At 37.9% G+C, this 27,896-nt stretch overlaps 2 protein-coding genes and 1 non-coding gene across 4 annotated transcripts in view; 1 reads left to right on the top strand and 2 right to left on the bottom strand.

Annotated features, from left to right (window-relative positions):
- The window catches only part of PPME1 (protein phosphatase methylesterase 1), a 51,334-nt gene extending 28,734 nt beyond the window's left edge, over positions 1–22,600 (bottom strand). Inside the window, exons 1-3 of one of the 2 annotated variants that reach the window (XM_052652472.1) lie at positions 22,351–22,600; positions 852–945; positions 216–308 (exon numbers count right to left, since the gene is read on the bottom strand). In XM_052652472.1, coding sequence (XP_052508432.1) covers positions 216–308; positions 852–945; positions 22,351–22,451 — 288 coding nt within the window. In that variant the 5' untranslated portion in view covers positions 22,452–22,600. The remainder of the gene's footprint in view (positions 1–215; positions 309–851; positions 946–22,350) is intronic. The other variant, XM_052652471.1, reaches the window with a different exon arrangement.
- TRNAE-UUC (transfer RNA glutamic acid (anticodon UUC)) lies at positions 7,175–7,246 on the bottom strand. Its single transcript has one exon. It is a non-coding gene; the product is annotated as a tRNA-Glu (tRNA).
- Positions 22,601–23,001: 401 nt separating the features above from the next.
- C2CD3 (C2 domain containing 3 centriole elongation regulator) overlaps positions 23,002–27,896 on the top strand; it is a 120,645-nt gene continuing 115,750 nt past the window's right edge. Inside the window, exons 1-2 of the mRNA XM_052652422.1 lie at positions 23,002–23,108; positions 25,756–26,025. Of these exons, the coding sequence (XP_052508382.1) occupies positions 23,054–23,108; positions 25,756–26,025 (325 nt within the window). The 5' untranslated portion in view covers positions 23,002–23,053. The remainder of the gene's footprint in view (positions 23,109–25,755; positions 26,026–27,896) is intronic.

Genomic DNA, 27,896 nt, shown 5'->3' with positions numbered 1-27,896 from the left:
GGGGAGTTCATCTTTCAGTGTTCTTTCTTTTTGCCTTTTTCATACTGTTCATGGGGTTCTCAAGGCAAGAATACTGAAGTGGTTTGCTATTCCCTTCTCCAGTGGACCATGTTTTGTCAGAACTCTCCACCATAACCTGTCCACCTTGGGTGGTCCTACACGGCACAGCTGATAGTTTCACTAACATTAACTTCCACTATCAACTACTTACTTACCGTGAACACAGCCCAGGAAAGGGCAGAATGGCCTCCTCCATGCAGAAGGAGTAGGACTGGACCCTCTGAACCACTCTTGTAAACTCGAAAAGTGTATGAATAGTTAAAGATAACATATTTAAGCTTTTGCTCACTGAAATTTTTGATTACTTAGTTATGATGATACCAATCAGAAAATTCAGACAGGACCAAATTATAAGCAAAGCTACAGCCTTCCAAGCTTAAGAGGCACTTATGGAGAAGTTTCTGAGACATCAGACCTGTTTTTGAGGCATGGGAGCTGTGTGACCACTTTTTCAACGGAAAAAAAAAACACCTAACTATTCCCTTTGCCCTAATGAGGACATAATTCCTGGTATCTAGACACTAAACTGGTTCAACTCACTTGACTCATGAAACCATCCCCTCAAAAGATATATCAGTTCCAGGAATTTAATTCTTAATCCCCTGCCATGTGTTAGACAATTATAGCCAAATAAGGTATTAATAGTCTTACAAGTAACATCCTATGTCATGCAAGGAACAGACAGAATAAAAATGAAATAAACAGCAAAAATAAAGAACATTTTAGGAACTACACGAATCTTTGTAGACACTATAAATTTATTAAGGAATAAGCCAGTTTGCAAAGGATATATCCTTGCCAGTTTCATTCTCTACTTCTACATCTTCCATGGACTCAAAGTACTGACTCCAAGGAACAGGAGAAAAGTCCCGCTTTCTTCCAGGGCTAAGGGCAAGAAAAAGAGAGAGATTACAAATAAAACATAGTCATGCATGAAAAGATAAAATCTTGATCAAAATATTAAACCTGAAATGAAAACAGCAAGATATTTTCTCATAAAGATATGAAGAGTTTTTATACAGCTGTGTTTTAAAAAGCGCATACATGTACAAAAACTTTAGATTTTAGGAAATTTTATTAGTATATTTTAATCACAAATATATTACATGTATATACACAACTTCTCTCACCTTATTCTTGGCTATAGGCTCATTCCTATCCTTTCAATCCAGTTTAATATTGTTCCTACTACAGTAATTTTTGGTCACTATTGCTTCATTGTACCTTTAATCTTCCATATTTTTTCATGCTTCTATTTCATTTCCCAACCAAATGGCAAACTGGCCGTAGCAATACCTTGAATTTCAGGGTATTTATCTGAAGGTAAGCTTACACAGAACTGAAATGACTTATCTAGTCAATGCACCATTGTCTGTAATAGAGAAAAACTGAAAATAACCTAAATATCAGCAGGTAACTGATTAAAATAAATTTTGGTATACAGAGAAACAATAGTTACAAAGAGCAATTATACATTGATAAAATTCCTTATTTATAGATATGATACACTGTGAAGTAAACAAACATGATGCACATACTACCACATGGGTAAAAATGGGAAATACATATAAATGCAGTTCCTTATGTATGTTCAGACTATCTCTGGAAGTATACTGATATAACATTGATGGTAACCTGGGAGAGGAACTATGACTAGGAGGTGAAGAGGAACAATTTTCAACGCACATCCCTTTCTATCTATTTTTGAACCATGTATAATTTAAAAATATTAAATCATTTAAAAACAAAGCTAATCAATAAATATCTACTTACAACCTATGTCTTCAACTTTGGATGGAATATAAGAAAGAAATCCTGAGTCTTCCTCTATTTCCATATCTACTCTTCTTTCCAGTAATGAAGGAAATTCAGAATTCTATTAGCAAAACATTAACTACTGCCTGAGATCTTCTCATACATGCTATGGGACCAAACCGCAGGTATGTATAAAGTATAATATGAAGTCCCTCTTAAAAATTTAAGTGAATACAGAAGTACTCTAGGTTGGCTATAATACGGAATGAATTACAGTAGGGCAGCTGGGCAATCAAGGATGTATTTGCTCAACAGTCAAGTATTTATTGAATATTGTTTTCTACTAGGCACTGAAACAGATTAGTGGGTCTCAATCCATGTAATAAAATTACCTGAGAAGTTTATAAAAATACTGATGCTTAGGTCTAACTCTAGAAATTGATTTAAACTATCTGGGATGTGGCCTAGGTACTGATAATTTTTAAAGTTTCCCAAGTTGAGAGAGAGGTGCTAGAAATACAAAGGAGTATATGGATTGGAAGGACAGAGGAGTTCAAACTCCTCATAGTTCCTACCATTTTCCTGTAATTCCTAACACAGTATGAACTTGGGCAAATTCAATTGATCTAAACTCTTTCTGCCTTAAATTATAGTGACTAAGTAAAATAAGGTATCTTTTAAAAGAATCAAATAAATCTGGTAGTTGCTCAGGAAATGTGTAAACCTACCTTCTGATAGAAAAACTTCTGTGGAAGTAAACTATAACTTTAGTCTAGACCTATTTTTCTGGTTTGCTGGTTACACTTGAATTCCTACTGGAAAACTAAGAGCAGAAGTCTTTAATTTTACTTATACTCACAAACTCATCTATGCATATATTAATTTGGGTATATATAATACAACAATAACACGGCATGCCAAACTTATTATAATAGATTCTAAGGATCTTGAATGAAATTTTAATGTCTAGACCTAGGGATATGGTAGCAGTAGTACCTAACATTTACTGTACACAACAGTGAGTCACTGTTCCAATTTCCAGGCATGATTCTATTTAATTCTTACAAAACTTTGAAAGTTATTTTTATTCCCATTTCACAGATGAGAAAACAGATTAGATACACAAAGCAACTTGCCCAAGGTTATACAACTACCAAGTGGCAGTAACAGGTAGTCTCTCTCCTTTATTCCAATGCTGCACTAATTCTCAGATTTTTAAAAAAATCTATTTGGTTGCATCAGGTCTTACTTGTGGTATACAGGACCTCTGTTGCATCATGCAGAATCTTTCACTGCAGCACGTGGACTCTCTAGCTGTGGTGCAAGGGCTCAGTTGCTCTGTGGCATGTGAGATACCAGTTCCCTGACCAGGGATCAGACCTGCATCCCCTGCATTGCAAGGCAGTTTCTTAATCATAGAACACCACGGAAGTCCCCTCAGACTTTTTTTTTCTTTCTCACTCTCTCATTTATACTTCTGAAAAGTAATAAGGCTTTATTTAGAGCATATTATCAAAGGTTTCCTGTTCAGAATCTAAATATGATTAACTTTGCCAAGGCCACAGAAACTTTCTGAGTTGGCCAGGCACAAGTTAAAGAAAAAGTACTTTCTATAATCAAAAATTATTGACAGGAGAACAGCCTCTACTTCTGTCTAATCTTCCTTTAAAAAAAGTTTCAGGGACTACCCAACTTTACCAACGTATGAGTCATTCCCATTTAGTTTAAAAGGCAATAATCTACACCTCAAAATGCTATTCCTACTACCACAGAGATTTTTCGGATATACTCCTAATATCTGCATTTCAACACATAATTGTTTATATACTCCAAGACTTGACGACATTTGGTAATTTAGACAAGAAGTAAAATAGGAAGGGCCTTGTATGAAAACTAGTTCTAAAAAATACATGTACCCTAATATTCATAGCAGCACTATTTACAACGGCCAGGACATGGGAGCAACCTAAACGTCTATCAACAGAGGAACGGATAAAGAAAATATGGTACACATATTCAATGGAGTATTACTCAGCCATAAGAAGGAATGAAATAATGCCACTTGCAACAACAAGGATGGACCTAGAGAGTATCATACTAAGTGAAGTAAATCAGAAAGAAAAAGACAAAAACACCATCTCACTTATATGCAGAATTTAAAAATACGACACAAATGAACATACCTATGAAATAGAAACAGACTCACAGATATGGAGAACAGACTTGTGGTTGCCAGCTTGTGATTGGGGTGGGGAGAGAAAGGATTTCAAGTTGGGGATTAGCAGATGCAAACCAGAATATATAGGACAGATAAACAAGGTCCTATATATTCCATGATAAACAATAGAAAAGAATATATATTTATAACTTAGTGACTCTGCTGTACAGCAGAAATTAATTCAACATTGTAAATCAATTATAGTTTAAATAAAAAATCCCTTGGCCTATATGTTGACCTTAACAGTCTATTTCCAGCAGAAAGTGGAAAAATTTTTAAGAAGCTGAAAAGAATGAGGGGCTACTGCACTCTTAAAACTTTTAAAATCTAAATTAATTTTCCATTTGCTAGAGACTAAAGCGTTGTTCTCCCATTATTAATTGTGTGACCTTGGGCAAGTCACTTAACTTCTCAAGGCCTGAGTTTCTTCATGTCAGATAGGTTTGTAGCATCAGTTTTATATGCTTTGTTGTGAGGATTAAAGTAGTCCTTTGGTTACTCTCAAATTATCCTCTTCTATTCTCTGGTGGCTCAAATGGCAAAGAATCTGCCTACAATGCAGGAGACCTGGGTTTGATGCCTGGGTCAGAAAGATTCCCTGGAGAAGGGAATCTTTTCCATGGCAACCCCCTCCAGTATTCCTGCCTGGAGAATTCCATGGACAGATGAAGATGAGCCCAGTGGGCTAAAGCCCATGGGTTCACAAAGAGTCAGACACAACTGTTGTGAGTCAGTCAGCAACTAACACTTACTATATTTGTCATGGAGCCAATCATTTTCAAAATTAGTTTATTCCTTGGATGTATGGATACCAGTGAGGCTGCAGGAGAGGGTGGTGAACTGGGAGAACAGGACTGACATATACACTATCATGTATAAAGTAGGTATCTAGTAAGAACCCTACTCTACAGCACAGGGAACTCTACTCAGTGCTCTGTGGTGACCTACGTGGGAAGGAAATCCAAAAACACTCCATTTTATTTGATGGAACACATCCTCCATTAGCTTCCCAAGAAAGGGGAATCAATTTTGAAACTTTGCATGGCAAAATGCTGTTACCCATTTTTACACCTGACTGACAGCTTTCTTTGATATTGAATTTTTATGTTACAGACCATTTCCGTACTGTGGGAGGAAGTACTTTGATAGATTCAACTTTGGAAGCGTTCGCTAAAATTATACATACACTTGTATAAAAATATGTGAATATATAAAAAATAATATATATAAGATCACATTTATATAATTATATTTTAAAACATATACAGGGAATTCCCTGGTGGTACAGTGTTTAGGAGTTGGCACTTTCACTGTGGTAGCCTGGGTTCAATTATTGGCTGGGGAACTAAGATCCTGCAAGCTATGTGGTGTGGTCGGAAAAAACACAAAAACAAAAAACAAAGGACACCACTGAAAATATGAAAAATCACAGATCTGGTAAGGAACTTGTATGTAGACTACATAAAGAACTCATAATACAACGAAAACCCAATTTCTTAATGAACAAAGGATCTGAATAGACATTCTTCCAGAGAAGATATACAAGTGGTCAATAAGGACATGAAAAGATATTCAGCATCATTTAGTTATCAGAGAAATGCAAATCAAAACCACAACAAAGAACCACTTCACATCACTGAGACAGCTTTTGACAGAAAGACTGCCAATGACAAGTGTTGGCAAGAATGGAGAGAGTTAGAACCCACATATGTTGCTGATGGGAATATAAAATGGTACAGCTGCTTTGAAGAACAGTTTGTCATTTCCTCAAAAGGTTAAACAAAGATATCATATGATCTAGCAATTCCACTCCTAGGAAATTACCCAAGGAAAATGAAAACATCATGTTTACATGAAAACTTCTATAACAGTGTTCACAGGGGCATTGTTCATAATAGTTAAAAAGTAGGAACAATTCAAGTCTTTATTAACTGTTGAGCAGATAAACAAAATTTGGTATAAATCCACACAATGGAATATTATTTGGCAACAAAAAAGGAATAGAATAATTCAACATGCTACAATAAAGATGAACTTAAAATATTATGGCAAGCAAAGAGGTCACTCACAAAAGATCACATATATTAACTCCATTTATTATAAATGTCCAGATTAGGTACATCTTTTTTTTTTTTTTAGGTACATCTATTGAGAAAGAAAACAATGGCTGCCTAGGGCTTGGAGGTTTAAGGGAACGTGAGAACTGAAAAGCAAGACATATTGCTCATGGGTATAAAGTTTCTTTGGGGATGCTAAACATGTTCTAAATTGACTGTGGTAATGGTTGCAGAACTTCGGGCATATGCTTAAAAAATTGACTGTACACTCTAAATGAGTCAGTTGCATGGTATGTGAACTCTATCTCAATAAAGTTGTTACCAAAAACATGAGAAGGGAAACATTTAAACAATAGATTATATCATTACTACCCTAATAGAGAAAAAAATGAAATGAGAAAAACACAGGTCAGATGAGACAAAATATGATGGCAGAAATAAATCCAAATGTATCAAAAATTAACTAATTACTCTAGGTTTTAAATATCTTAAGATGAGTTTTTTTTAATTTCCAACTATATACTTTTCAAAAAAAGACAAAAAATTCCAAAATAAAAGAAGATGGACAAAAACATAGTAGGCAAATATTAGACAAAACAATTTTAATTTACATTTTAACTTACATTAATTTTATATTATTCTCTATCAAACTTTAGGGCATTTTTCTATCAACTTCTAATTAAGCTATTGCTGTTTTTTCAATTCATAGATTTTCTGTCATTTCTTACCATTATATACTTTTTAAATTTTATTTTATACTGCAGTTGAGTTTTAAAGAATTTTTTTATCCCCCACATTTCTAAACTTTAATCTTAAAGTAGAACAAGCCTCTTCTTAGGAGATCCCTTAAACTTTCTCTTCTACTGAATTATATCTACTATACATGTTTTTATTCCCAACATTTACATTTTGTTCTCTGAAACCAGGTTCCTCTTTTTTTTTTTTAAATAAAAGAGCATTCTCTTGTTTCACAGATGCCATACTGTCTCGTCTCTAACAAGAGATGTTGGGGGGCGGGGGATGTGTTTGGTTTTTTGTGGGGTTTTTTTGGCTGTACCCCAAGGCTTGGCTTGCAAGATCTTTGTTCTCCAACCAGGGATTGAACCTGGGCCATAGCAGTGAAAGTGCCAAGTCCTAACCACCGGACCACCAGAAAATTCGAGATGCTCGCTTATTTAGTATTTTATTTTGTTCTATGCACTACTGTTTCCTTTTTTCATTTTGTTTTGGTTTCTGTCTTTTGCACTGGAGGCTTTCCCTGGATTGCTGGTGATTCTATGAAAAAGGAGGGCTTGCTGACTATTGAGTATCATTGTACAGTTATCAAGTAGAGACCCAGACTTTTAAATGATGGACTCTTCCCCTTAAATATCAATATTTGTATGTCTTTTCTCTTAGGCCAGTCATTTCTCCAGAGATAAATCCTCCAATCTTCTGCTTGGGGACATAAAACTAGCTGTGAGCCTTCCGAAAAGGAGCCTTCTGAAAAGGATCTAAAGAGTCTCATTTGTTCACTCAACAAATAGGCATTAATAAGCACCTATGAGATATTATTTTAGGCACTGGGAATACTGCAGTGAACAAAAGACAAAACCCCTACTCTTGTGTTTACACTTAACAGGAGACAGGAGCAAAAATCTGCAAGGTGGCAATAAGGGCCATAAAAAGTCAGGAAGGAGGACAATGAATATCAGAATGAGAAGGAATGAATTTTAAATCAGGTGATCAGGGAAGGCTTCTTTAAGCAAAGACCTGAGGAAAGTAAAGAAGAAAACAAACATATTTAGAAGACAAAATTATGTACTTTCACTTAATACCTGTTTCATCCAGCTGCTTTATCTTTGCCCTCATATCCCTATAAGCTCTAAGTCCAGAGCCACTCTGGTTCAATTTTTCCAGAAGTTAACCTGTCTCCCATTATTAAGAAATATATTTTCAATAAATAGAAGGAAAGGAAAAGATCTGAGAGTCTAAAAGAGTCAATCAATCCTATTTTTAGCCCCCTTTCAGAGGTACCTAGCGTTTACAATTCCTGAATCTTTATGGGGTTATATGGATTAACTTCAACTTTCATTCTCTTTCTACAGACAGTTTGCTCTTCCCTGTCAGAGAATTAACAGTCTTCAACTTGCCATCTTCCTAAATCCTGCTGGTATCTTACCTTCCCTCCTCTTCTTTGTCCTTTGATTATTCCTTTTTCCAAGTTACTTTACTATAATTTCAAGGGACTTGAGGAGAAAATGGAGATGAATTAATGAATTAATTTCAACAACTCTCTAGGGTAGCTGCTATAATTCCTCTTTTGCAAATGAGAAAGCTAAACCCAAGAGAGGTTAAATAACTCATCCCAAACCACAGAAAGTAGCTCAGCTAGGGTCACTTCGTTATTAGTTTTTAATACTACCCTCAAAATAATATTAGGTTCTCTCTGCACTCTTAAAACCATCAAAGCTAACAATAAGCACCCAGAAATCCCCAGGAAGAAGTGGAAGAGGATTGGTTCCTGCCATAGGGATAATGATTGGTAGAGGACTCTTATTAAAGCAAGCCTGAGTACCATAGAGACTAAGAAGAAAGTCAAGGTTTACTACTATAATTATCATCATGGGAGAGAGCAGAAGGGTGGGGTGAAAAGGAAGAATCAAAGACAATTCTCAAGTCTCTCTGAAGTCATTCACAAAGAAAGAACAGAGGAAACCTTTTAAAAGAGTTCCAACTTACAAAACACTGATTTACCAGGTGCTTGAAAATTCTACCTCCCACTCCTAATACTTCTCTGCGTTGGCCACTGATGAAAATGTTCCTTATTAACCGGGCATCATAGAATCCAAAAATGGAAATAGTAGGATTTTACACAACATCCTGTATTAGACAAGAAAGGATATTTATGGCCCAATATACGACATGGTTGTATGAATGAAACCTTACCTTACTTAAAACCACTTTCAGATAAGATACTTAGTCTATGGGAACTTCCAACCTGCTGAGTCAGATCACACAAAAACCTGCTTTGTTTTATTTTTTATTTTTATTTTTTTTAGTGGTTATAAAATATTTATTTATTTATTTTTTACCTATTCACTTGGTTTTTTTTAAATTTATTTATTTATATATATTTTTTTAATTTTAAAATCTTTAATTCTTACATGTGTTCCCAAACATGAACCCCCCTCCCACCTCCCTCCCCATAACATCTCTCTGCTTTGTTTTAAATGGATGGATAAAGACAACTGCTGCAGCACAAGAACAACTCTAATCTTATACTTCTGATAATAAAGAACTGTGCTTTACCCAAGTTAGAAATTTTTCTAAATTTTATTTCTACCACTCACCCAATATAAGAACGGCATAAGTAGTAACATCGTTTTCGAAAACACTAAAGTAAACAGAAAAAAAGATATAAAGTGATCTGGCCTCAAACAAAAACACAACCACTGAGACATCAGTAATGAAAGCAAAAAAGCAGACAATAGAACACTTTATGATATTCTACAAAGATCAACTGGAGTTGTTCACTCTCATCACTGATGCGTGGCCATTCTCAGTCATCAGAACACATGTAAGCTGCTATTCTGCTTAGACATATCACAATAGGAAGAAACAGTTTTGAGGTCAGAGCTTAAAGCCAATAAAATCCTTATAGAAAACCCTAATATTTCAAAACCAATGGTTCTATAACCCCTACCCTAGACTCATCTAAATGCCATGATGATCCAGGATAAAAGACAAACAGCAAATATCTTTAGGGCAATTATTCAAGGGATTTTTTTCCAGTCACAACTTATTTATATAAGCAGCTAACTTAATTTCAATTAAAGAGACCTTTGGGTATGCCTTGTATGGCAGGCCCTGATACACTTTCTGGGCATGAGGGAAATCAGCAGGCCTGAAATTTTCATCAATGAAAACTTGGTTCTTGACCTCAAAGAGCTAATGCTTAGAGGGAGATAAGCAAGGAAACAGTCACTGTATACTATAGCTATGACAGAAATAAGAGAGCTCACACATGGAACATTCAAGCTTGTTCAGGACACTTATGGGGATGGAACCAGGTCAGAGAAGGATTCACAAAGATTACATCTGGTGGGAAAATTTTGTTAAATCAAATGCTATAAAAATTGGAAGTACTATTTTTATTAAACAATGACTTGGATACTGAATAGGCAAAAGTACAAACCTAACTGTTGATATAAAAGTAATTGCCCAATATTCAGTGGAAAAAAATGTTAGTGTATTCTCCAACTTAAAAATGGGCTTATATTCCAAAGGTTTGTAAAGTAAGTTGTTGGAAAAACTGAAGTACATTTCCTCTGATTAACAGTATTATAAAATATTCATAGATTCTCTGAGAAGCTCCACCCCCAAGTCTATTTAGCCATAATATGTTACAATGCTATTTGTGATGAAATTCAGTTAATAACAATCATGTAGTTTAGGTGGTTCACATAGAAAACAGAATTTAAATTGATATTAATATATCCTGAACCATGGTTCCTATGCTTAAGGAAAAGCTGGTTTAATTAAATGGATGAGAAGGATTAAATGAAACAAACCAGACACATGTGCATTTGTGCTCGGCACTTGACAAGCATTATCTAAATTTAATCCCCACAACAACCTGGGTTGCATTTTCTTAACAGGATAAACATAGAGGGATATAAATATGGAATCATAGAGGGATGTAATAGGGTACAAGTTCATATTTATATACTGTTAATAACCACAGTTTTAAAATTTCACTTCTATGCTCAACAAATCTGGCTCTTCCCTCCCATTTACTTCCCTACTAAATTGAGGGTGCACAATTCTAAGCTGATGGAAAAAATGTCATATATCCACTGTATCTGAGCATCATTCATTCATTGATCAAATGTTCATTGACCTCCTGTGTGCTAACCATTTTGGGGCTACTACACAAAAGGAGATTACTGTTAAATTAGTGAAGACTAAGCAAAATAGATCACAATCAAGTTGTTAGATGAAATACTGTATGTACAAGGCACCACTGACTTATGATAAACCATGATTTTTGTAACACTAAGAAGAGAGCTACCAGGGAATTCCCTGGTGGTCCAGTGGTTAGAACTCTGCACTTTCACTGCCAAGGGAGCAAGTTCAAGCCCTGGTCAGGAAACTAAAAATCCCACAAGACATGCAGTGTGGCCAAAAAAATAAAAAGAGCTACTAACTAAAGTATGACACAATACTTTATCATGCAGAATTCATTTTACATTTCTTTTTGTAACTTCATATCTTTAGTTAGCTATTTTTGGCTACTCTGGGGCTGTACTGCTAGGTGTGGGTTTTCTCTGTTGTGGCGAGTGGGGGCCACTCTGCAGTTGCAGTGCACAGACCTCTCATCACAGTGGCTGGCTTCTCTTGGGGCAGAGTACAGGTTCTAGAGTGCAGGCTCAGGAGTTGTGGTGCAAGGATGTAGCTGCTCTATGGCCTACACAATCTTCCTGGGATTCATAGGTGGCTCAATGGTAAAGAATCACCTGCCAAGCAGGAGACCTGGGTTTAATTCCTGGGTCCAGAAGATCGATCTCCTGGAGAAGGAAATGGGAACTCACTCCAGTATTCTTGTCTGGGAAATCTCATGGACAGAGGAGCGTGGTGGGCTATAGTGCATGGAGGCACAGAGTTGGATACGACTTAGCAACTAAACAACTAACTACTCTTATAGTAAGGACTCACTTCAGTTTTGGAGAATGAGAGAGAAAGAGAAAAAGTGTCAAGTTTTGTTAAAGGAAAACTAAGCAACAGGCATGAATCTTTATATACAAGAGACAAACTCCAAGCACGAGTTTCAACCATATGAGCATTTTAAATCTCAATGTATTAGTCAATGTATTTAAATTAGTCAATGTATTTGTAAACACAACACACTCAGCCTAAATGCTTGGTGTTGAAATAAAGTATTGATTCTATTTATGAACTGAAACGATTTTCAATGGAGTATCACTTAAGTTACCCCATCTTAATGGAACTGGTGAGGATATAAGGTTTCTTTATAGAATGAAGCTAAACAGGTCTAGGATTTCAGTTTCTCATTCAGTCAGCACTTAAGCAGCCAGCATGTTAGACACCCAGGAAATTAAGACGTGATTCCTACCCTTAAGAAGCTCACAGACCTGAGTAGACAGCAGATCAATAATTACAGGAGTCAGAGGGCTAAGTGTTGTATTTACAGAAGACTATGGGGACATAGAAGATGTGCTCCTTGACTACTATGTGATAATGCCTACTAGGAGATAATAACCAAAACCAACGAAACTGTATGACCACTATGCATCAACTGTTAAGGAAATGAGGGAGAGGAGGAAAGGAGAGGAAAAATTATTCCCTGCCTAGAGACAAGGAATAAGAAATAAAAGTTGTATGTTTTTAGGTGAATGCCTCAAATCCAAATAGATATAATATTTCAACATCTACTAGGCTGCTTGTCTGTTAGGAGGGCGAGTAATGAGTCATGAGCTGCACAGTAGCAGTCCTAGTCACTGCTGTCACAAATTCTCCAGCTTAAGAGACATCTGGTGGGGACAAAATACTGAAGTTTAATTGCAGCCAGCTATTTAAAGCAAGGCACCACTGCTCTTACATATAAAAAAGAAAAGTTCTCATTAGCAATACTGAAGAGAATGGAAAGAATGGAAAGGAAGGCAACCAAATGGCTGTCTGGGATCATGAGAGTTCACTACTATTGATAAGGGCATCTTATTAAAGCAGATGACTTAAGATTCTAAAAATTGTGTACTGAATCAGGCTGTTAAGAGATCATCTAACTCAAATCTTACTTTATGGGAAGGAATAATTAGCTGTCTATTATGTAACAAGCTGGATTTTGAATTCAGCAAGAAAAATATTCCCTTTAAAACATGTAAAAGACTCAAAGACATAAATTTCCCAGAGCCACTCTCTATAGCACTGGAGCTTAAACTCAAGCATGTCTGGTGCCACCGAAGTCTTTACAGTACACCTCAGAGTTCCTTCTGAGGCCCAGAAAGAGGAAGACTTGACCAAGTCACATGGCTTATTAGTGGCAGAGATAGGATTCCCATTTACACCTGGAAAAAGTCCATGGCAAGGACATACACAGAGATACAGTGGAAAAAGACTGATAGTAAACAACTTCAGCCTTCTGCCATGATTTTGAATGACTAGAATTTTCAACATAATCTCTTATTTAATCTTCAAAATACAGAGTTGACCCTTGAACAACATAAGAAGAGGGGCTGGGTTTGAGGGTGTGTGTGTGTAACCCTTCACGCAACTGACAATTTATGTATAACTTACAGTTGATCCTGCATACCTGTGGACCCTCCATATTTGAGATTCCACAGAGGCAATTTCAACCAATCATCAATTGTATTAAGTGTAGTACACCTGACCCTTCCACAACACAGTGTGAACTGCATGGGTCCACTTACACAAGGATTTGTTTTCAAAAGCAAATATTACACAAATGTAATGGTAAATAAAACGTAAGTGGAAGTTGGTAGAAGCTGCAGACACTAAACCATGGATTATGGAGGGCCAACTGTAAGTTATACCTGGATTTTTCACTGTGGGGAGGGTCGGCACCCCAACTCCCTGTTGTTCAAGGGTCTATGGCATTCACTCTCAAAAAAAAAAAAAACCCCACGTATAACAGGACTTGTTCAGTTAAACCATTGCTGTTCAAGGGTCAACTATATAGGTAGTATGTGCTTGGGACTGGTTGTCAATACTGAATTTGAAGGACATCTAAGTGTGGTATATAAGTGGATGATGCTTTTAAAAGAGCTATTTATTACTTAAAAGTTTCTTCTCTAAAAGTAACTATTTCACAGTACAAAGGAAAAAGTTTTTCATAACCAATCAAAGGTGTTTCCTCAAATCTGACATCAAGTAACATAACAAGAAAGTCTCCTCAGGTTAAAAAAATCCCAATTACCCAATTATGGAGAAATAGATTTGCTGGCAATAAGTCTAGCAAAAATGGGAAAATCGACATTCACTCAGAAGTGCTCAGGTCAAGGGGCTCAAAAGTGGCATATAGGGGAAAGGGAGAAAATGGGGGAGGGAAGGAAAGAGAGAAACCACTTCCTAAACCTGTGCTGTAAAGAAAACAGTAGGGAATCTGAAGTTAGATTAGCCTGTTCCTCTTGTTAATATCAAGACTTAAAGCAGTTGCTGTTTACTCTCTACTCCAGACATCCCTTTTCCACTTCCCACCACTCTCTATTCCCTAAAAGAATTCCAAATAAACAGTAGCTAATAAAGATCTTTGTTCTCTCTCCTCCACCCCAAAAGAAGGAATCAGAAGTGGTCTAAATCAGTCACAGTAATCCCATTCCCTGCTGCTAAGTCACTTCAGTCCTGTCTGACTCTGTGCAACCACATAGACGGCAGCCCACCAGGCTCCCCCGTCCCTGGGATTCTCCAGGCAAGAACACTGGAGTGGGTTGCCATTTCCTTCTCCAATGCATGGAAGTGAAAAGTGAAAGTGGAGTCGCTCAATCGTGTCCGACTCTTCGCGACCCCATGGACTGCAGCCCACCAGGCTCCTCCGTCCATGGGACTCTCCAGGCAAGAGTACTGGAGTGGGGTGCCATCGCCTTCTCCAGAATCCCATTCCCTACTGCCAGTGATTAGTTTTAGGATGTACGTGTGAACCAGTTCTAGACAGAGACTTAAGGGAAAAACCTGCTGGGGAGTTTTCCATTCTAGGGGAAAAAAAAAAAAAACAGGGACAAGCTAAGTCAGGAAAAGGTCTTTGTTTCTTCCTTTTTATTTGGAAAGACAGAATAACGGTAAGGCGCAAGTGGAGTTGCAGCAGAGCAGCCATCCTGCAACCATAAGGTGACCAGTAAGAGAAGGAAAAGCCAACATTTCTAAGGATGTCAAAGGAAAGGATGCAAAAAGTCTGGGTCCTGATTGATACAGCTGAATAACTGAATCAACTCTGAACTTCCTATTTATAAAAAGTATTACTTCAATAGTATTTCTGCTTAAATCACAAGTTGTTAACAAAAAATTAATTATTTCACATTAATGTAATATTGTTAATCTGAATTTGAGGAATTTTGTAGGCTGTGTTTAAGTAGTAAATATATTTAAATAGTTTTCTAATTATATTACTCTTATACATAGGAATTTATCCCTTGTTTTAATTTGTACATATTTAAGTAATATTAAATACAATATTAAACAAGTCTACATTATGTAATATAAAATATTAAATGCAACATATCAATACTTTCCATCGGAAATATTTTTCATTCAAAAGGGATTTATACAAATTGCAGAACATACTTCATGGAAGACTCAACGTCATCAAAATGTTGATTCTAAGTTAACTTACATATTTAATATAATGCCAATAAAAATACTATTAGGCAATAGTCTAGTTGATTAGAAAGTTTACATGTAAAAAAAGTAAGAGGAGCCAGGAAAATCCTGAAAGAGAATGAAGGGGAAGCTATCCCTACCATTTACTAAACATATTAAAAATGCCTCTCTGATTTAAAGCATAGCAGTAGCACATAAACAGACTGATGGAAAAGGAAAGAAAATTTGTAAACAGACCCAAATCTACATAGAAATTTGGTGTATGATAAAGATGTAATTTTAATTAGCAGGGGAAAGGACTAATTTTTACTGAGGTGAAATTCATGTAACGGGGTAAGGATAAAGACTTTTAAAAAATTGTGTTACACAACTGGACAGCCTATGGATAAAGATTAAAATGGCTTCCTAGGTGGCTCTAGTGGTAAAGAACTCGCCTACCAATGAAGGAAATGCAAGAGACATGGGTTTGATCCCTGGGTTGGGAAGATCCTCTGAAGGAGGAAAAGGCAACCCACTCCAGTATTCCTGCCTGGAAAATGCCATGGACAGAGGCACCTCGAGGGCTACAGCCCATAGGACTGCAAAGAGAAGCAACTCAGCATACAAGCACGCTAAAGATAAAAAAGATAGATCTGTTCATTTTGCATATCAAGATAAACTTCAGATGGATGTAAAAAAGAAAGCATACAGGTCTCAGGGAGAAAAACATATGAATTACTTTATAACCTGGAAGAAGGAAATATCTTTCTGCAATCCAAAATCCAGAAGCAATGGGTTTTTCTACAGAGGTTTGAGTATATTAAAATTTTAAAACAGAACTTTTTACACGGCAAAAATTATTATAAGCAAAGTAAAAGGGCAACTTGGAAAAATATTTTTTAACACTTATAAGGAAAAAAAAACTCCTAATATATAAAAGGCTTTGAAGCAATTCCATTCTTAGGTTATATCCAAAGAAATACAAACATTATTTCCACACAGAGATTTGCATATGAATGTTCACAGGATCATCATTCATAAGAGCAAAACACTGGAAACCCAAGTCCAGCAACTGAAAAATAACTACATAAATTGTGATATATCTATACAACGGAATATCATTCAGCAGGAAAAAAAAAAGAATGAAGTACTAATAAATGCTACAACATGAAAATACTACGCTAAGTGAAAGAACCCAGTCACAAAAGGTCACATATTGTATGGTTTTATTTATATATCTCCAGAACAGGCAACTTCATGGACACTGAAAATAGATTAATGGTTGCCAGGGGCTAGGGGAAGGGGATGTGACGTGAACAGGTAAGTAGTTTCTTTATGGAATGATGAAAATGTCCTGGAATTAGTGATGACTGCACAACCTTGAACATACTAAAAATCACTGAACTGCATACTCTAAAAGGGCGAATTCTACAGTATGTGAATTATAAATTAACTGTTTGATTATTAGCATAAACAGATTACTCTTTTAGTAACTTAAGATTTAACTCTTTTAGTAACTTAATATGCAACCTTGAGCAAATCACTCCACTTTGCCCTTTATTTCTCTATCTGTGGTAAACAGTCCCTTAAAGCCTTCCTAAGAGGCCCTGATATTTGCAACACATTTAAGAAGTTGAATGAAAAACTGTCTGATCAGATATGAATAAATACACAGCTTGAAGGGGAAAAAGCTGACATAAGATACTGAAAGAAGTGCTTCTATTTCTTAAAGAATGAGCTTTTCTCATTGTTCTTAACATAATCTACTAGTTACTATTCCCTAAGAGCCTGTGTGTCAGGAAGCATAACTGCTTTTCATATATTATCTCGTTCTCACCGCTCTAAGGTAAGCAGAAATATCCCAGTTTTAGAGTTAAGAAACAGACCATGAGAGGTTAAATGACTTAACTAAAGTAAATTCAAGCTAGCCTTCAAACTCAGATCATTATCACTTCAAACAACCATCTCTTTTGCACCAAGGTATAACAAGAACTGGGCTCCAGAATCACTGTGGATGGTGATTTCACTGCAGCCATGAAATTCAAAAACAACTGCTCCTTGGAAAGCAATGACAAACCTAAACAGTGTATTAAAAAGGAGAGACATCACTTTGCCTACAAAGGTCTGTATAGTCAAAACTGGTTTTTCCAGTAGTCATGTATGGATGTGAGAGTTGAACCATAAAAAAGGCTGAGCTCCAAAGAATGGATGCTTTTGAACTGTAGTGCTGAAGAAGACTCTTGAGAATCCCTTGGACAGCAAGGAGATCAAACTAGTCAATCCTAAAGGAAATCAACCCTGAGTATTCATTGGAACGACTGATGCTAAAGCTCCAGTGCTTTGGCTACCTGATGTGAAGAGCCAACTCACTGGAAAAGACCCTGCTGCTAGGAAAATATTGAAGGCAGGAGAAGCGGGTTGCAGAGGATGACATAGTTAGATGGCATCACTGACTCAATGGACATAAGTTTGAGCAAACTCCGGGAGAAAGTGAAGGACAGAGGAGCCTGGGGCGCTGCAGTCCATGGGATCACAAAGAGTCAGACACAACTTAGTGACTGAACAACAAGTAAGAACAACAATAGTAACAAAAACCCAATATAAATCTGGGTTTCTGAAGTCTTGTTTCTGCCACTTAAGGATTCTGTGATATTAGGCAAGTCAATGAACATATGACTTTTGAGTTTTCTCAATAAAATATTAACCTTTGCCCCAACTTACCACATGGAATAATATAAAAAAGGGACTAATATATATATCATTTAAAGCACTATAAAACTGTAAGAGATAATTGTAGAAACAAAGTTCTTACTATTGATGAACCGAAACTATACTGAAAAATGACTTACAGTCTCTCTAATCGTAATGGAATGTACTAAAATAGTGACTTTCAAAACACCCTTAAGCACACCACATGATATAGACTAAATGTTTGTGCTGCCAAAATTCATGTTAACTCCTAACTTCCAATGTTACTTTTGAAGGTGGAGCCTTTGGGAGGTGATAAGGTCATGAAGGTGTAGCTCTCATAAAAGTGATTAGTTACCTTATAAAAGAGACCCTACAGAGCTTCCTTTCCCCTTCCCACAGGTAAGGACACAGTGGGAAGACTGCCGTCTATGAACCAAGAAGCAGTCCTCACCACACACAGTATCTGCTGGTGCCTTGATCTTGGATTTCTCAGTCTTCAGAATTCTGAGAAAAAAAATATGGTATTTTTTTTATGGTAACCCTAACAGACTAATACCAGTTGCAAGCAGGGCTCTAAAGTCAGAGTAGTTCCAAAAACTTTTAAAAAGTTCAAAACCACTGTTCTGAGCATCATCTACTGGCATCTATCAGAGAACAATAAAACCAGGCTTTTAGGCCTTACCCGAGAAATAACATACATAAAGCTACTGCCACAATGCCTGGCACACAATACTAACAAAAACAAAAAAGTAATTGCTATTATAGCTTTATCTAGTAATACTTTGGAGTTACCAAATCCAATTGGAAAAAAATAAATTATGGAAACTCAAGAAAAATCAAAATCTCAAAACCACCCTGAATATGCAAACACAGCTAAACAAGGTTTACTGAAACTAAAGGCAAGAGATTATGAAAAATAGTTGAAAGAGTAAGTCATATAAGATACTGTCAAAGGAACAGGTCTAACCTGAGAGTAAGAGAAAGGCTGGGGAGTGGAAAAGATGGGAAGATTAAAAAAAAGCAACTGAGAAGAAGTTAGAAATAAAGGATGATTCGAAACTGGCGGAAGTGACACTTTATAAACTAGGACTGACTAAAAAAAAAGGAAGACTGAATCCCAGGGTATTTGCAAAGGAATAAGACACATAACTCAAATTAACTATTGCCAACAATAATAATTATGAACCCAAAAAACACAATGGGTCTCAGAGTCCAGAGATCCAAGTCCTCAGCGGCCCTATTGCCAAGCTTCTAGGAGGCGTAAGTATGAGGAAGATCTGCATTTCAGTTTTCTCATTTATTAAGAGAATATACTACTCCCTGCTTCCTAGTTTACCTAACAGAAGTCTCCAAGGCTCAGTTTCCTCAACTATATGGTGAAGCAGTAAGACCATTTCAAAGCTCTCTTCCAGTTTGATGACTCTAGGGAAGGAGAGTCTATATTATCACTAACATTAAGTTTACATGAGGCATACCTATGTTCCAATAAGGAAGTAAAAATTCAGGAAAATAAGCCCCTTGAGGAACACATAAAATTCACCAATATATGCTCTTCTTTCCACAGTACTATAAAGCAGCATCTTTCTAAAAACTTTATTTTCCAGAATAAGTAGTTAACCTAAATTAAGAGGATCAAACCATCTATTTAAAGAGGTTAAAGTGAAAGTCACTCACTCATGTTCAACTCTTTGCAACCCCATGGACTGGTCCATGTAATCCCTAGGCCAGAATACTAGGGTGGGTAGCCTTTCCGTTCTCCAGGGGATCTTCCCAACCCAGGGATCAAACCCAGGTCTCCCACATTGCAGGAGGATTCTTTATCAGCTGAACCACAAGGGAAGCCCTTAAAGAGGTTACTGCTGCTGCTGCTAAGTCGCTTCAGTTGTGTCCGACTCTGTGACCCCAGAGACAGCAGCCCACCAGGCTCCCCCATTCCTGGGATTCTCCAGGCAAGAACAGTGGAGTGGGTTGCCATTTCCTTCTCCAATGCATGAAAGTGAAGTCGCTCAGTCGTGTCCGACTCTTAGCGACCCCACAGACAGCAGCCCACCAGGCTTCCCGTCCCTGGGATTCTCCCGGCAAGAACACTGGAGTGGGTTGCCATTTCCTTCTCCAATGCATGAAAGTGAAAAGTGAAAGTGAAGTCGCTCAGTCGTGTCCGACTCTTAGCGACCCCATGGACTACAGCCCACCAGGCTCCTCCATTCATGGGATTTTCCAGGGAAGAGTACTGGAGTGGGGTGCCATTGCCTTCTCCGTTAAAGAGGTTAAGTTACTAACCATTAAGCTAATCAGTAGATTTTAGTACATGTGCTGCCAAAGTGGGCGCTAATCAGATTTTACTTTCTCTTAGCATTTTTCTTCAGTTCTTCATCTTCAGAGAACTTGTTTTGCCAAAATGAGAAGCTAAGCTCTAAACTTATCTGAAGCACTATGGTTATTAAAAGGCTAGTATTTTTATGTATTTTCACAGAAGAGCACTGGAATACTGAAAAACCAAAGTTTAGATTAAGAAAGGCACTAAGATACATATTAACAGTAAATGCTACATTAATTTTATAGTCCAGGTTAATCTTCCCCAAATAATCTACTACAGATCAGCTTGCAGATCCTCCATGATCATGTTACAGCCCTACCTTAGTCTTCCAAAGTCAAAACAATCTTCATTTTACCTTACATGCAGCCTTCTGCCACCTCTTCGTACTGTGTGCGTTCACTGACCTACCTTTTACCTTCATCTGTCAAGGTTTTCTCATTTTTCTACTCTGACCCATGGTCAGGTCTCCACTTCAAGTTTTTGTTTCCTTCTCCGGTTTTTCCAACCATTCTCACTACCCCTCTACCCTACCGTTTTAATCTATAGGATTCTCCTTTCTCTCCATTCCTAGGACCTGTTTTCACAGCACTGTATCTCCTATCTTCGTGTCCTTTTTGGTAAGCTTTTGTACATGTTACTTCTTCAGAACCTAAGATTTTTTTTCTCTAGTCCTTATTCCAAGAATATCTATCAATCCATCTCTAGAATTCCAAACACACACTCTCGATTACCACATACCTAAGTATTTTTTCTATCCCTTACAGTCACTAGTCTCCAGAATCCTGTCTGATTCTACAAACACACCTCAAAACCGACTACCTGATCAATTACCTATTTTCTAGCAATTACCTCTCCCAGGTGCAACTCATTACACTCTCTCTCCTACATCTTAGATCCCCCAACCCGGCCCAGTTCATTCAACAACCTAAAATTCCAAATGCCAACACAGCTCCTCCCATTCCAGCAAACGGTGGTTTCCCTCAAAACATTTTAAGCTGCTACTCTCAATACTTCATTGAGTTTTATCAGACCAATACATAACTTCCACCAGACCTACCTGCCCTGCAAAAATCAATTGCCCAAATCTTCGTCTTTAACCTTTTCAGACCTTCTGTCTGCAGTAAGCCATTAGTTAAACCCGTTTTCTACTCATTTCTCAATCTCTGGAGCCCACACTCACTCTCTAAATCCCTGCATGCTCTCTCTTATCACTCCTCCCCTTATTCCCTACCCTCACTTCTTAGCACATTCCTATCACCCCTACCCCTAACAGTCTTCCTGGCTATGTTCTCCATCTTTCCTTAGGTCTATTACCCACACTTTCTCAGCACCCCTTAAGAGACCTAATCTCTAAGTCACTTGCTCACTCCCTGAATATGCCTCTTCACCTTTAGAAACTCTCTCCAGAACCTTCTGCTCCCTAGTTCTCTTTCCTTCTCCAACCCTGCCTCAGGTGTCCCGTTTCCCCCAGCTTCTTTCTCACAGTTTCTCACAGAAACTAGATAAGGATTTACTCCTCCCAAACCTTTCCCTAGTTCTCCTCCTAATTTCCCTCAACTTTTCACTCAGTCATTTCTCATTTCCCTCAACTGTCCCTGGAAGATTTCCCCTCCACCTTTGTCACAACTCTTTTTCCTTTTCTCAAGCCTCCACCCGTTCTTCTGAGGTGCCTCCTACATCTCTTAAACTATCTTCTCAGCTTCCTCAATCTCTGCTTCATTCCCTTCTCCCTCCAATACTATTTGTCCTCTAATTTCCAGTGACTTGGCGCCTCCCCTAGTCCCCAGATCTGCCTTCTACTTCGTGTAAACGTCTCCAGGCCGCCGCCAACGTTCTCTCAATCCTTAGCCTCCCTTGCCATGCCACTCTAAACGCCGAGAGCCACCATTCTCCAACGGTCGGGGCCTGGCCTCTAGGGAGAAGGGGTACGGGTCACGTACCCCATTCGCATCTTGGCTCCGCTCTGACTGCCCCCGCTGCCGGGTAGTGGAGGGCGAGAGGGCAGGCGCCCAAGATGCATACTCTTCTCGAGGGCCGACATGAAGGGGAGGCCGCAGGTAGTCGAACAGTAGCCGAAGCTTCGTCCCAAGCTAAGTGCGGCCCAACCGGTCACAGCTCACTCCCCTAGCGACGCCCTGTAGCCTTTAGACAGCACCCAGCTACCGGCAGCACCGCCCACCGGCTCTGTAAACTCCACCCCCTCGCCCCAGCACTTCCACCGGAAGTGCGCAGCAACACTCCACAAAGGGTGCTGGGTAACGGAGTCTCTGACCCTTCAGACCCCTACCGGAGAACTCCACGACCTTCGCCGGAAAGAGAAGCGCTCTTATGTACCCTGGGCAATGGAGTCCTCAAAGAGCGCATTCTGCGCTTGCGCAGTTGGAGGCGACGGCGTTCAACCCTGCAGAGGTAGCGTAGCAAAGCATCCTGGGTGTTGTAGTCTACTGGTAGGAAAGCGTCTTGGCGCCTTCCTTTCTCGTCGCTTCCCAGAGACTGTTAAAGAAAGAACCACTTCTTCCTGCCTCCCAGGCTGCCCAGCGGCGCCGGTTGCTGGGGAACGCCAGCGCCCTGGGAAGGGATGGCGGGAGGCTACAGCTTAGGAGCTGGAGCCGTAGTTGAGTTGGTGAAGAGCTCGGGGTCGTCATGAAGCAACGGAAAGCTCAGGAACCTGGGGGCGGCCGTAGCCGCAAGAAGAGAGGTAATCTGGACGACCAAAGGTGGAAGAAAGCTTAGTTGGGCGATTGGGCGGAGTTCGGGGGAGCGGGGCGCTAGGCATTCTAGGAAGACCTCCCACAGCCGCCTGTTAAAAAAGGGGGGAAGAGGATTGCGGAGGGGGAATAAACCAGGGCATTGGAAAGTTAAAAGAGAGCATTTGACCCTCCCTAGAATGGAAACGGTATAGGGTCTTGACTAGGGGACAAAGTGGGTGAATAAATGGAATGAGGGGAGGGCTAAAAGGAAATGCTTCCAAAGGACGAGAACAAAAAAAAATTGTAGGTTTTGTTTTGGTTTTTACTTTTTAAAAATTGAGGTATAAGTAACATATAACATTATGTTAGTTTTAGGTGTACGTTTGGAGTGGATATTAGTATATATTTCGAAATGATTGCCAGTTGTCTCGTTAGCATCCGTCACCATACATAGTTAGAATTTTTTTTTTCTTTTGCAGAGAACGTTTAAGATCTACTCTTTAGCAACCTTCAAATACACGGTACACTATCATTATCGTCACCAAGTGTACCTTAAATCCCCGTGACTTAGGAATGTTTTTGATAAGCGTGTGGGGGCAGGAAAAGGGGAGGTAGAGCTTTGCAGGTCCCTATGGGACTGGAAGGAAAACAAGTTGGAGAGTGTGTCGGTAATCCTAATAGGCAAGAATCACGTTTTAGGCCTTAGCGAATCCCCCAAAACTAGCACACAACAGAACTCGATAAATGTTAGTTGAATGACTGAGGCGTGAGGCAATCATGAATCATGAAGGGCTACAGATGGGAGTAGGGAAAAGCCAGTTACAGAGGAGAGAGAAAGAAAGACTGGGGATTGACAGTGTGATAGGAGGTGAGGGTATGAAGATCTCTGAAGGATTTGAGATGGTGAAAGTGTTTAACAGGAGGACTTTATCAGGTTAGTCCACTTAAGGAGACCAGGGGAATGTTAGCTTCAGCAAGAACAGTCACCCTGGGAACCCAGGGCAGATCAGGAAACAAAATTAAATCTCTGCAGAGCTGCCTCAAAACAAAAACTGGGTGACTCTGCCTTTTTACATTATAGGCAAAGAGGTATTTGGAATAGTGATAGTGCCTTAGGCCACTGGGTTGAGGACTAAAGCTGCAGTCTAGAAATTAATCTTATCTGCTGTTTAAAGATAACTAAGGCAGTTTTGAGGCAATGTGTTTCCTTCCAGGAATTATGCAAGATATGAAACAGAAGTGTGAAAGTGTTCAGTGCTGTGCTACCTACATCAAACCAAAGTAGATTTGGTTGATAAGAGGAAAATCAAAATTGAAATAACATACTAATGTCCTTCTCACTATACCATCTGCATGTACAGTAATAGTCATGCACACGCCTGTGTATAATTTTTATATTAAAACTAGTTATTCATAAATATTATGGTGGGTCATCACTCAAGAAAGCAGAGGGGGTGTTCTCTTAGAAATCCAAAGAATTAGTTATATAAATTTCTGATCTGGTAGACTTCAGTGTATTTTCTTCTTGAGGCATGACCACTCTCCAAAGGAAAAGTGAGAAGAATAGAAAGGTGTGTATAATATTGGAATGAGTTCTTAAACTTCCTATAAGTCATGGTTAAAAGATACTGTGAAGGGGAAGACAATCAGGGTCATTAAAGGAAAGCTGTATAGAAAGTCAGGGTTAATTGCCTTATTTACATGTTATTATCTGTCTAAAAGCCGTAAATATTATGAACATGCATGCTAAGTCGCTTCAGTCACGTCCGACTCTGTGTGACCCCATGGACAGCAGCCCATCAGGCTCCTCCGTCCACAGGATTCTCCAGGCAAGAATACTGGAGTGGGGTGCCATTTCCTTCATACTTACTATAGGGTTGGCCCCAAAGTTCATTTGGGTTTTTTGTAACATTTCATGGAAAAACCCCAACAAACTTTTGGGCCAACCAATATATTTCCAGGAAGTGACATGCTATTCACAAAGTGACCTGAATTAGCTGGGGAGAATTGACCTTCTCTCACTGCCAGAGTTACATAGCACTATGCTAAAGAATAGTGGCGGAATCTAAAGGTGATACTTTCTGTCCTCATTGATTATATGATATTGGCAGGAAGAAAAGACACAGTTTAAGGTGAGGTCTTTATGGAAGCACTGAGTTGTATGGTGTACATGTCATTTGTGAGTTGACAGGAGTTGATGCTGTTTATATTTAGTGACAGTTTTAAAGTATGAGAATTATGTAAAAATAGCGTCTTTTAAAACTGGACATCGCCATAATCAGAATAGCAGTACTTGGAGGAAAAATTTCAACTACTTCAGAGGTTTTTTAAAATCTATATACTGTATCGTTGTAGTTTTCATTTAGTATCTTTCAGTTAAAGAAGCGTATGTCTTAAGTTGGTGTGTTCTTTCGTCACAGTAACCTGAATCCAGTCCTGAATACTAACTAGTTTTCAGGGTGGCTTAAGTGACCAGATAGGTTATTTTGTGGTTTGGTTTGCCAGTTACTTCTTCTTGTATATTAGGATAAATAGAATTAGCCTTCTCTCTGTAGAGATTAAAATGTTTTTATGTGTTTTTCATTCAAAAAGCAGACTATATGTTTTCTGTGTTTAGACTAAATTTTGACTTTGTATTCTTGGATTCCTCCACAGGTTTAAGTGACATTTCTCCATCTACAAGCTTGCCACCCTTGGTTGAAGGCCAGCTACGCTGCTTTCTGAAACTTTCTGTTAACAAAGTCATATGGAAGATTGCAAAGCCTCCTGCTTGTGTACTTGTCCGGGTGAGATGGTGGGGAGAAACATCGGAAGGAACCCTCTTTTGTCCCAGAGATGCATTGCAGACTGAACCAAAAGCTGTGAGAACAACTACACGTTATGCTATTCGCTGTGGTCCAAAGCAGTTTACCTCTTACCTAACAGGTATGTTTTTGTCTTGTCAGTTCATCTGCAGGCCTAATAAGAAGCATGTAGCTATGTCGTTAACAGTAGGTATTATTATGTTCCTAGCAGCTGTGACACTGTTAGTTATTGAGGATTCAGAGATGTTATAATTGCCACCATTATTTTGAGTATACTATGTGCTACCAGTTGATCCATATTATTTCTAATCTTTAATAACCCTGAAAGATAGATATCTTCTCTGTTTTATAGACAATGAGACCAAAGTTCAGAGGGATGAAATGAATACTCTATATAAGGTTCTATAGTTGATAAATGGCAAAACTAGAATTTGAACCCACTTCTCTCTGACACCAAGACTCATTCACTTGTCACTATGTTGTACTTCTTTAAGTAATAACTATAATCTCTACTCTGGAACTTCCATTATACTCAAGGAAAAAAATTACTAATAATAAGGATATAAAATTTACTAATAGAAAATTTAGTAATAATACAAGATAATACATGCTAAATACCAATTGAGTGTTTTAGTGAGTTAGTAGTACAGGTTTTCAGAGAAGGGAGAATCCCTCTACTGGGAACCAAGAGCCAAAATTTCATTTCTATTCAAGGAAGGCATTCTGAATATACTGTGTTATTTCTCTATTCAAGTTAAACTTTCATATAAACATTTTAGATGGTAGACTTACCAAATCAATTCAAAGTCAGTGAAAAGCATTTATCATGCAAATATTGTTGGGCTAAGAATACAAGAGAGCCAGAAGTGAATTAAAGATTAACTTGTGCTTAAGTTTACATTATTTCCAGAAGAAATTATTGAAGACATCAAAATATAAAGAAAATTCAGTTATTCAAAAAATATGTATGGAATACTTAGCGTGCATCAGACATTGTGCTTAGGTGCTGTGGAGATTACAAAAATGAATCAAAAGATTTAATCCAAATGGTATTGACTTCTAACTAAATTCACAGAGAAGTTTAGTTATGATGTTAGGTAGAAAGTGATAAGAGCTTTTAAAAGATACCCATAGATATCTGATTAAGAAAATTAATGAGACATAGGTGAGCCTGGCTGTTAATAAATAAGCAACAAATATTGATAGATTTCTCATATTCTATACATGCACATTATTTTATATTCTACAGAGCACTTTTATACTTATTCATAGAATTTCCAGGTAACTTACATGATTAGATAAGTCAGGGACTGTGATATGTTAAGTAATTTGCCTAAAGTCATAAAACAGGCATTAAGCAACTGCCATATAAAAGGATTCTGTGCTATGTGTTTTATTTACAATACTACGATTCCTCACAGCCATGATACAGGTATTGTGATGCTTATTTTATAGACAGCTGTGGCTTTCACAGAAATAGACTGTGAATATCAGAGCCACAACACAATCACAGATCTTGTAATTGTAATCCAGTGCTCTTTTCACTACAACATTCAACAGATGGTGAAAAAAAAATCATTTTCTCAACTTTGGTAAGAAAATATTCAGAAGTTACACTGTTCTGAAATAATCCCAAATTGCATATGCATGCATTGTATTTCTCCTGCTATAAATTGGGACCATGAAGGTGTTAAGTCAAAGCAACCAATTGAAGAATCCAGTTAAGGAGTTTATTTCCATTCCTTTTGGTTCTAAGTGCTCTCAGCATTTCAGTCCTCCAGATATTATTGAGGAATAAGTAATAAAAATACTCCTGAGAAGCAGGGACCAGCTGCTGCATCTATATAAGAGAAGCCCTTTGTCCAGTTCAAAACTAGATATGGTGAGAATTTAAAAACTGAGAATTGTTACTTTTTTATTTCAAAACTAAAACCTGAATCCTTGCCAAATATGTAAAAAAAAAAAAAAAAAACTCTCTTAAAGGTATTTTCC

Source organism: Budorcas taxicolor, chromosome 15 (assembly GCF_023091745.1).
Source record: "Budorcas taxicolor isolate Tak-1 chromosome 15, Takin1.1, whole genome shotgun sequence".
Lineage (NCBI taxonomy): Eukaryota > Metazoa > Chordata > Mammalia > Artiodactyla > Bovidae > Budorcas > Budorcas taxicolor.
The sequence above is the reverse complement of the archived record's forward strand: the minus strand, read 5'-3'. Positions and strand labels throughout refer to the sequence as shown.